The sequence below is a fragment of the Zeus faber genome (assembly GCF_960531495.2).
Source record: "Zeus faber genome assembly, chromosome: 6".
NCBI lineage: Eukaryota > Metazoa > Chordata > Actinopteri > Zeiformes > Zeidae > Zeus > Zeus faber.
The window spans coordinates 15072059-15083481 of record NC_137201.1 but is presented as its reverse complement, the minus strand read 5'-3'; the positions used below and the strand labels follow the sequence as shown (position 1 = coordinate 15083481).

Here is an 11423-nt window from a genome sequence, read left to right as displayed (position 1 = left end):
CGTACGCTCGCTTCATTGAGGGACGTCGGGGCCTGTCGAGATCCGTCGGCGGGGCTTTCGGAGCGGCTTGAGCGGCGCGCAGTGGAACAACAGCGGTCCCGGTGCGGTCCCGCTACCGGCGTCGCCAGCGGCGGTGAAAGCCAGGGATCGCAGGCGCGGAGAGGCGCTGCTTCGCGGCACGGTACAGACCGCCGGGGGCGGGGGGGGGGGGTGCCAGGTCGCCGGAGTGATGGAGGTCGAGCCGGCGAGCAGAGCGGAGCCGGGGGCTGTGGCGGGAGGAGACCCCCTGCTGCAGCCGCAGACCCCGAGCCGCCACGAGAAGAGCCTCGGTCTGCTCACCACCAAGTTCGTCACCCTGCTGCAGGAGGCGAAGGACGGGGTGCTGGACCTGAAGGCGGTAAGCATGGCAGGCTTTGTTGTGGGTACCCGGATGTCAACCCCTTCCCGTTAGCATTAGCTTACCTCCACGTCTAGTTCCAGTGGGGAAAGGGGTTAGCTTAGCATTAGCACCCGCTCCGCCGTGCATCCAGTTTGTGGTTTCAATGAGAACGCTCCGCTCAGTTGACACCAACTGGAAATGAGCAACTTTTAAACGACTTCCTCCGTTGCTTTATAGCGCGAGTTAGCCAATACACACACACACACACACACACACACATATATATATATATATATATATATATATGTATATATGTACACACACACACAGACACACACACACACACACACTGTATATATGTGTGTGTGTGTTATTTGCACATTCAAACATGCAGAAATGCTAAATTTCCGTATTCTTGACAACAGGTGATATTCAGTGTGGTATTTGCTGTTGATGCCTCGTTTATTTGTGAGCGGCTGTTTCATTGCGGTCTCCCTCAAGGGGTGAATCAAGTATCCGTCCACCCACTGGCCCAGACCCCCCCCCCGCAGATGCAATGTTTTAAAAACTGGGTCAGCCATTGTCGCACTCCTCCGCTGCCAAAGGCAATTGCGTTTTCACCCGTGGACAACTTTGATGAGCAATTTACTGGCTGGTCACTTAAGAGCAACTCTTGACTACTCCAAGGACACCGGCACCACAACTGATCTGAACGCTCAGGATTTTAACTGGGTGTCTGTCTTCAGGCCCCTTTAAAGAAACGGCTGAAATTCAGTTTTTCTTTGACTAAAACTAGGCATTAAAAGTTTCTAAATAGTCTTGGGTTGATGAGGTCTCATCCCAACCTGAACACTTGGGCTGATTTATCCATGTCATTTTTTTTTTTTTTTGTCAAATTGAGTCAAGTTCTTCTGCATCAGAATCATCATTTCTGATGTTGAAGTCTTTCTGAAGTCTAACAAATAACTCTGAAACTTTATTACTGAATTCTGTACGAAGTTTGATTTATTCCAGCACCTTATCACTTACCTTACCATCTGGCCTAAATGAAACAGTTCATAGAACCATCCAGTCCCTAACCAGCCCCGTTTCTACCTAATACTTACCTCTGCCCTGTAGCAAATATTGACTGCTTACCTTTATACTTTGCTGCAATACATTGTTGTATAACAGAGATGACTTGTCTGAAAAGTTGGCTTAAATTTAGTTCCAATTTGTCTCAAATTTTTAAAAGTATTAAATTGAACTCTCTGATACCTGCAGACACCCTGTTTAATGTAAATCCATAATTATTTTTCACTCTGACCTGATCAACCTATTCACATTTAGTGAAACATAGCAATCTCTCTCCAAGTAGTTGCATTAATTTTCTGAATGTACAACTAGTACACTACAGGTTAGGCGAGAGATGGTATATAATTAAACCATCGATTCAGCTCATTGCCCATCAACAGTTTGTTGATTTCAAAGGCGACGGGTTTGTTGTTTAGAGGCAGTTTCTTCACAGTGTTCTGTCGCTGCGTTGACGCGGAACTGTCCGCTCAACCACGTAACGGCTTGATAAACACAATATTGAATACAATGGAGCCGTACAATTTCTTTCTCACAGCGACCTCAATGACTTGTCCGACAGATTGTCCTCTTGGCTGTTGGCTCACACTTGCAACTGTTGCCAATGTCATTGTGTGCTGCTGTCAACTTGTTGTGAAATTTCCCTGTTTTATTTATTTGTGTGTGTGTGTGTGTGTGTGTGTGTGTGTGTATATATATATATATATATATATATATATATCTTTTGAACTCATATTCACTTACACATAAAACTCACTCTGCATTACTAGATCAAATTAATTGTATTTCAGTGTGGGACATTAGTCTGTGTACTGTTCATTTCAAGGCGTTGGTTACTTCTGGCTGTGTGAATAATCTTTATCAGTTAAATTACATGCATCTGGTTCGTTCTGGGTGTGACAAACCCCGTAGAAGACATGTACCGTACCATTTTATTGAGGTAGTGCTCCTGTAAAATATTGTTTCCGGTGATATTGCTTTTATAAGGCTTATATTGTTTCCTTTTCTAAAAATGTTGTTTGTCCTATGGTTCAGGCTGCAGACACCCTGGCTGTGCGACAGAAGCGTCGCATCTACGACATCACCAATGTGCTGGAGGGAATAGGACTCATAGAGAAGAAGTCCAAAAACAGCATACAATGGAAGTGAGTTTGCGTTACAAGACCTGAAGAACTGATAATATGTATGATAATATGTAACGCTCATATGTATTCAATTCTGGTGCACCACTCAATTTTCTGCACGTCTACTTTGACAACTATCACCTTCATAGTATCACAGTTATTCCAGCACAATGAATTTGAAATGTGTGGGAGTAGGGCTGTACAATATGGCCAAAATCGCGGGAAAAGGCGCTTGTCGGGGCTCTCAGATTCACAGGAGAGGCAAAAAAAAAAAAAAAAAAGCAGGGCGTATATATCAAAATCTGACTTATTTGCAAAATCTGAGATGTAAACTTTCATCCACTCACACACCAAACTAAAACGCGATCCGAAAACAAAAAGGTACTTTGGTTCCGCTCGGTAGTCACTCTCATTGTTGTAATAATCCATGAAGGGTGTCATCACGCAATTTGACATATCCTTATCAAACACGTTCCTCTTTCACAAGATTTTCATCAACAGACTTGAAAGAAAAAAGGTAAACAAGGGATGTTTCTTATTCTCTTCCGCGTTAAGCTCCGTGTGCCGTGATTGGTCCATGAGTAATTCCCCAAAGTATTGGATGAGGAGTAGAACATTCTGCCTGACACCATTTACAAAAGACCATATGTAAGAACCTCTCATGATTAAGCTCAGGGGGATGTGAATTGGAACAGGTCGTACTAGTTTGCCTTGCATCGGTGAGTTCCCTGTATATTTCCAACAAATATTGTAACAAAAAGAGCTCGGCTGCAGCAGGTGTCCTCTTCTGTATTTGTGTGCATCTCAGAATCAGAATCAGAAATACTTTAATAATCCCAGGGGGAATGTAGTAATAATTACTATTACTCTCCATAGCTTTGTTGCCCTGCTTGTGCTGGACTATATACATGCCTCAACTCCTGTTTTGTTTTACTGTTGTGTCTTTGTCTTCCTCCCCTTGGTGTTTCTCAAGACAGCGTGGAAACACACATGTTGATTTGTCAAACTTTATTGATTAAGGGCCACCGTCCGTCAATATTATAGTTGTGAAGAGGGTAGCACAGGAAGTAATTTGCTCTGGTTCAAATCCTGAGAGTGCAAAATGATTGAGGAACACTTTGTTTTCTCTCTCTCTCTCAGCTCAGATGTGTGACTGTATGACTGCTCTCCCATGTGCTTTTCCGCAAGATGTATGTGACCTTATTTGCAATGCGTGTGTGTGTGTGCGTTTGCGTGTTTTTCTACATTAGGGGTGTTGGTCCAGGCTGTAACACCAGGGAAATCGCGGACAAGCTGATAGATCTGAAGGCCGAGCTGGATGACCTGCAGCTGAGGGAAAACGAGCTGGACCAGCAGAGAGTCTGGGTCCAACAGAGCATCAAGAACGTCACGGACGACTCCAACAACAGCCCATATCCTTCCGACCAACTGTATTTATTTTCCGCTGTGTAGTCGAACTGGGCTCGTATCGAGTTTTTAATCGAAGAAATAGAAGTAATATGGGAAAGACGGGATAAGGGCGAGAGAAACAGGAAGCTCCAGTTATAACCTTCAGCCGCTAGCCGAACCTACCACAGTCCCACTGGGTCGCTTTCCCTTCAACAACAGTACTTGCGGGTCCTGTCAAGATTACGCTTGGATAACAGTGCTTCCTGTTTATTGCCATCGTAACAGGGTTCCTCCATCGTAACGGCTCCACTATTTTGGGACATTATGCACTATATCCTGCCTCGCAGCCTATTTTCATCAACTTAATCTTGGCTTGATACTATTGATACTACGGCTGTTTGGTTGTCTTATTATTTGCTCTATAATGCCCTTGTGTACAAATTATGCTTCCTGAAGTTAGTTAAAATAATGTCTGCAATTAATGACTTTTTATGGAATGTCAGGAAAAACGGAAGTGATTCAGTGATTCACTGAAGTGAATGGCGCCAATTAAATTTCTCCATCAAGCTTATTGTTTATTTTGATATAGATCTTAGGACTTTCACTGCATTCTGAAGACTATTGTTATATCTGTTGTCTCTGTTATCTTCTAGGTTTGTATGCAGAAATGTACAGTTTATGTACAATGTTATGATAAACTCTTGAGTGAGTCTGGAACCTTTTTTCCAGACAGTGAATGCTGGGATTCTCTTTACGAAGAAACCGCTTTCTATGGTATAGTTTTTAGAAGATGCTTCATTGTTTGACGGCGGACGAAGCTGCTTCGACCTTATTTGGTTTGAGGGGTGGTCGACGTGTGGGCGTTTTGATATTGACTTAACAAAGACACACGATGGCTTACATCAAGCACGAGGACCTCTGCGGAGCTTTCAAAGGTAACGGTTTGATTCTTCCAAATCTTTTTCACTTGTCGAGAAAATCCACAATCTACGCGATACATGACAGTTCCTTTCTTGTCCACCAGGTGACACTCTCCTAGCAATCCGTGCACCCACTGGCACACAGCTAGAGGTCCCCGTTCCTGAATCTGTGAGTTATTTGCATTAATACAGATTTGTGCTCTATGTATGGCGTTTGTCGCAGCTGGGCGATAACACATGTTTTTATCATATTTCCAAGGACGATATTTCTTAAAATGCCCCAAATTAAAAATGCGGAGAAACGCAAACTTAAGTCTGACCTGCTCACCAAATGATACTCTACTGGAATTATCTTTAATTGTACGGCGACGTTTTAGAGATTTCACACAGGGCGATGTCAAAATGTAAACTTTCTGCACTGTATCCACGGCTACCAGGCCTAACTAGATCAATTATCACAACCCTGCAGCATATATTTAACAAACCTTTTTGATAAGTAAAATTGATGGATGGCATTTTTTCCTACTTTTTGGGTTTCGGTGTAAGTTTTAAGCAGTTTTTGGGCTGGAGATCATTTGCCTGACCTGGCAACCCTGACCACAACTGACTATAATTGACTCGCAACTGTACGTGAGCCTCACTGTGCATATCTTTGGGAACTAGGATATCAATAGTGGCTGATATATTTATTGATTTTGATAGTGATAATGATAATTTATTGAGTCAAACATTTTTTTATTCCGATATCCTGTTTCAATGAATAAGGCACATGTATATTAGAGAAAATCTCACTGTCATATTGGATAATTGAGATAAAGAAATCTTGAATAGCGATATTTGATGTGAAAATATAACATCGCTTTTTAGCTCAAATGGTCTGTGAGTGTTTGACGCTAGTTCCAGGGATTTGAGCTTACGAGAGGAAGCCTGTAGTATGAATTCAATGTCCGAATGCATTGATTCCTTTGCCTTTTTTCCCCCCAGATACTCAACGGACAGAGGAAGTACCAGATCCGTCTCAAGAGTTCTTCTGGTCCCATCGAGGTTCTGCTCGTCAACAAGGACCCGTCTAGTCAGTCTCCCGTTGTGCTCCCCGTCCCTCCCCCAGATGATGTCCTTCAGAATATCCCTCCGCCAACGGCTACCTCCCATGCACCTCCTGCTGCCACACAGGTCCACAGGAATAAAGCTATATTCTTTTTTTTGTTATTCTACTATGCATTAGTGTTATTCTGATAAGTTTAAACTTGGAAGTCCCCTCTCGAGTATCCACTATTTAAAAAGGTGGTATGGAAACACAATACTTGATCCCTAAGATTTTCCTGCACAATATTCTACGATGCGGTCTACTTCTTCTCGTCATTGTAATTTTTGTCCTTTCTTCTTCTTTTTTCTCTTTCTCTTTTCGCTTACAGTTCCCTTCGGTTCCTCCTTCCCTCCAGGCCCCCAAAACTGTCCCAAGGGCCACAGCCTCAACCGCCACCACTCATCCTGCCACAACCGCTGGAGTTGCTAAGAAGAATGCATCAACAACAGGTAGTGTGTGTGTGTGTGTGTGTGTGTGTGTGTGTGTGTGTGTGTGTGTGTGTGTGTTTTTCTTTACACTATTCAACCATGTCATATTAAAGCCAGTGAATGGGCATAAATATGATGCATTGTTAGAAATTCATACATTTACATGATATATTATAGACTATTGTCTATAGTTAAATACCAATTGACGTCTGGGATCTTATTCTGATTCCTATCTTAGGGAAAGGCTCTTTGCTGTAATAGGCATTCAGAAAGAGCTTCTTTGTGGAAAAGTCGTGTAAAAATGACTTAAATGACAGTGTTATTGTGTATTGAATTGGTTTTCATAGAATCTTTTTTTAAGTAAAATTGTACATGTAATTATTGATTCATTGATTTAATCATTTAATTTGGTCACCTGCTCCAAAGTATATCCTAGAAATCTGCATCCCTCGTCATTTATATAAAGGCTTTCAGTTTTATGGACTCACAATACAAAAAAAAACAACCACATCAGTAGATGCGTCCTACAAATAGATCCAGATGGTTTATGTTTATGGTCGCAGACGTGATGAGCAACACGTCGCTCCCACCGGCAGCAGATGCACCTGCGGCTCAGCAGCTCCAGTCCTCCGCCTCGCTGGACGGCTCCTCCTCCTCCTCGGCCTCGGCGGTGTTTGAGCCGGTCAAGTCGGATCCCTCTGAATGTACGTGTCGTCCGGCTCGACTTTCGTCCTTGATTTTTTTATTTTTATTTTTATTTTTATTTTTTCCCACGCTTAAAAAAAAAAAAAAGATTGAGAAAAATGTTCTCTTTAGAACAGATTTTTCTTTCATGGTTTCCCTCAGTGGCGTTTTAAGATCAACTCAATTCGGTTTCTGAATTTCATTAAGCCTTGTTAAAAAAAGGGGGAAATTGTCGACAAGACAATTTATCTTGAGCATTTTTCCATTAAAAGGTTAATTATTTAATGTAATATGAATTATTGTTAATTTCAATGTCTTCATTTCTATGGTGAGCGAGTTATTCTTGGACTCAAACTGAAAACCATTACTGAATTAATTACTGAATGAAAGTCCAAGGAAAAAACCGAATGAACCAAATCACCCCAAAAAAAAGTCAAACGTTTCATCGCTAGAAGGGAGGCGTTTGAAGAGGGTTGCTACAGAGGTTACTGGTGCCGCCGAACTTCCATAGAGAGCACGCACTCATCAATCCTCTCCTCGCTTTTTTTTTTTTTTTTTTTTTGCTTTTTTTTAAGATTTGGTTCTTTATTGGAGAGTATTTACTAGAGACCCAGAAACCCCTGTGCCGAGCACCGCCGCAGATTGTTTAAGGATGTCTAGAGAGCACCATGTTAGATTTAATTTGTACTTAAGTCTTTGTTATTTTTTATGTTTAATTTCATAAAAATAATAGCTACATATATGTGTGTGTGTGTGTGATCTCCGCTTCCATTTATTATACAATACTTAACACAGCGCTGTGTGAGTGTCTTTGTGAAGCTGAAATCTCTGCCGCTGTCTTCCCACTAGTGCTGGACTTCTCCAAAGAGCTCTCCGAAATGTTTGATCCAACAAAAGGTACGCATGGCTCCTGTCGCTGACGACAAAAACCAAATGTGTTGTTCAAGTCATCAAACACATTTAATATACTGTGTGTGTGTGTGTGTGTGTGTGTGTGTGTGTGTGTGTGTGTGTGTGTGTGTGTGTGTGTGTGTGTGTGTGTGTGTGTGTGTGTGTGTGTGTGTGTGTGTGTGTGTGTGTGTGTGTGTGTGTGAATAGACACAGTGTCAAGTAGAGTATTGATTGTAGAGTATTGATTTTCATCTTCAATCTCCTTCTCTCTGACAGAGATAATGAGTGGGGACCTGTTGGAAGACTTGATGTCATCGGAAGGTGAGTTCATTTATTTTCCAACACAGACCAAATTAGTAGAATGTGTGAGGATTAATATGGACAATCCATCTGTTATTTATGCTCCACGTCCTGTCCCCCCCCCAGTGTTCTCCCCCCTGCTCCGCCTCTCGCCGCCCCCCGGCGACCACGACTACATCTACAACCTGGACGAGACGGAAGGCCTCTGCGACCTCTTCGACGTCCCCATCCTCAACCTCTGACCCCCAAGGTGAACCCGGGTGTCGGAGAGACAGTGGCCTGAATATACTGATATAAAGTTCTTCGTATTTTTATGCGTTTTTAACCCCCTGCATCCTGCTCTTCGGTGGCCGAGAGACGGAAAGCACGTCTACGAGCTCTGCCACAGCTGCGCAAAGGAACCTTGAGCAAGAACAAACCCCTTTTTTTAATTTTAATTTTTTAATTATTTGTGTGTGTGTGTGTGTGTGTGTGTGTGTGTGTGTGTGTGTGTGTGTGTGTGTGTGTGTGTGTGTGTGTGTGTGTGTGTGTGTGTGTGTGTGTGTGTGTGTGTGTGTGTGTGTGTGTGTCTTTGATTGTTGTGACAGATTTCTATCTGGTCTTGCTATATCACCAACTTTAACTCAATCTATCCAGGGTTGAGTAATGGAGCCACAGACACAGCTGGTTAAATATGCACTGTTTCCATGTCAACGTGGAGAATCCAGGTTCAGGAAGTAAAATTCCAACCCGGGTTTTAAGTCCATTTCAGGAGGGGAAACCAGTCAGAGCAGTGCCTGGCTGGAGCGAAAACATGGCAGGACTTTTACTTTCTGAACCTGGAGTTTTCCCCACCTCTGTTTTCATGTACATAGAGAATATATTTTTTATTACCATACCGTAATAATGATCCACAGACGATATTTGTAAGCGAATAAAGGTGCTTCAGCTCGAACCTTTAGCCTTTGCATTGAGCCTTTGCTGACGATATCGGGGGAAAATAATCTACTTGATTGAGTCAGAATCATGAAATACTCCATTCATAAAACCTCTGCAGTTAATGGCAGCGATTGTAAACAAAAAATAAGATTTTGATGCTACAGTAATACAAACTACACTGATCCCAGTAAAGTCCCTCTCATCTATAGTCTAAAATGTGACAAGAAGTGGCTTCACGGGCCAAAAATATGCTATATTACCAAACGAGGAGTATTTAGAATTATATAAAACCAATCATTAGCCTCTTGAGGGTTTGTGTCACGCTGTGCTTGTTGCTGTGTCTAATCACTAGCAACAAATCCCCAAAAAATTGCTGAGGTCCAAAACTATCCCTACCGGTTTTGTTTATAAGCACTGCTGTGAGATGCTACATGGAAATTCATTTTCAATTCGCCATCAGTGTTTCCCCTATAATTGTACAGGCCTGGCGTTCCTCCAGACCAGCAAGAACCCCCCCCCCCAAAAAAATTCTTTATACAGCAGCAAAGAATACCGTAATATTTTTTTAATGGATTTTACAGTCCATTTATGCCATTTAAACACCTGTACAAACTAGAAGTGTTACAATGTGGTGACTAAACAACGACTGTTCTGTGTGAAAAGTAAAATAGAAAATGTTTTTTTTTTTTTTTTTTTTTTTTTTTGTAATGGCCTATTCAAAATGCTCTAAATACGTTACCGTTTTCCAAAGTACCCCATTCAAAACGTTCTAAATAAAATTAAAAAACGAACGGTATTGTTTTCCAAATGGGAGAGTGAGCGAATGTGCGAGTGTCCGTGGCGGTTACATCGCACCTGCACCTCTACCATTGTGTGCGCTGCAGGAGTTGTGCGTTCTCGCTTTGTGTGCTTGAAAATGGCAACTTTGCATTAGATTCGGAGGGTCTCGCGAAAATGGTGGTGCCATGAGATAGGACTGAAAGATCCCGGGGCTCAGGCGCGCCTCCGCCCGGTCTGTCGGGCGTTGTGCTCACCGTCCCTGTGGGCTACAACTCACACAACTCATGATTGCTTTTGATAGCAATCCATCCTTAAATTTACAAATGTACTACACAAATCTTCACTTTTGATAGGTGTAAACAGACCTCAGGAACAGGCTGCAAGGAGGGCACTTGGGGGCCTGCATGAAGATGTCAGTAAATGGGTCTCCTGTGGCAAAATGTCCATATTCTGATGCCGTGGTGAAATCTTTCTCCATGACAAGGAAGAAAAAAGCGCAGCAGTGAATCATGCACACGGTATTCATGATGTGCTTGTGTTTTGCAAAGGTCGTTGGTTACACAGTTTATTTTTTATGCAATAATTCCAGCTTATTAAGTCGTCCTCTCCTTGTGCTCACTTTTAAGTCGTGAGTCTACCGAGCGAACACAAATTTGAACGCGAATATGAATTGCAGACCGCCTGCTGCGGCATCCGACCGAAGCCGACCGCACCAATATGTCATCCTGGGAGCCTGTTCAGGGCTTTTTCAGTGCGTACCACCAGGCCTTGAAAAAACAAATTCTAGGGGAAACACTGCCACCTGTTATTTGGCCTTACCATTTTAAAATGCCATAATTATGTATGCTGTTCTGAAGTTCTTCTCTACTGTCTTAACATTTAAAGGATGTGTAGGATGGTGTTTATTTTTTTAAATATATTTTTTTATTTTTTTGCTTTATTTTTAGTCTTCTTTCCCCTCTTCATAATATTCTGGGGTGCAGCTGTTGACTCCATTGTATGTATATGTATGCTATTTTTTTTTTTCTTCAAGAAATTTGTATGCATCTATGTAAAAGCAAATGTATGTATCACTCGTGTATTTCTTCTGAGGCAGTGAGTACAGTCATTCTAATGATTTGAGCCGCTGCTCATCTTTGTATATTTTGCATTGATTTTCATTTGTTGTTTCTGTTCCAGTTTTGTTGATGTCAACACGATATGAAATGCTGCCACTCCACTTCTCCAGTTTATTTGAATGCTTTTGTGTTTTAATTTTGGTTCATACCAAATTCATGACGACTGTTTCTCCCCGTCATGCTGTGTCCATTTATCTCCCTTTGCATTTGTCTTTTTTTTTTTTCTCAACGTTTCATTTTGTAAAATCATATTTCGTATTTTAAGTTGCCTCACCCGCCCCCACCCCCCCAATATTTCCTCAGAAGATGTGGAGTGTGTGTGCCCTGTTAATAT

The 11423-nt window shown here is 42.1% G+C and overlaps 1 protein-coding gene across 1 annotated transcript; it reads left to right on the top strand.

Annotated features, from left to right (window-relative positions):
• Positions 1-229: 229 nt before the first annotated feature.
• Positions 230-8515, top strand: e2f4 (E2F transcription factor 4; the record flags this gene model as incomplete). The annotated part of the gene is made up of 10 exons (XM_080002161.1): positions 230-397; positions 2486-2595; positions 3825-4004; positions 4849-4898; positions 4988-5052; positions 5868-6088; positions 6933-7102; positions 7932-7979; positions 8250-8294; positions 8400-8515. 10 exons carry the CDS (start codon positions 230-232, stop codon positions 8513-8515), a joined length of 1173 nt encoding a protein of 390 aa, XP_079858287.1.
• Between the last annotated feature and the right edge of the window lie 2908 nt (positions 8516-11423).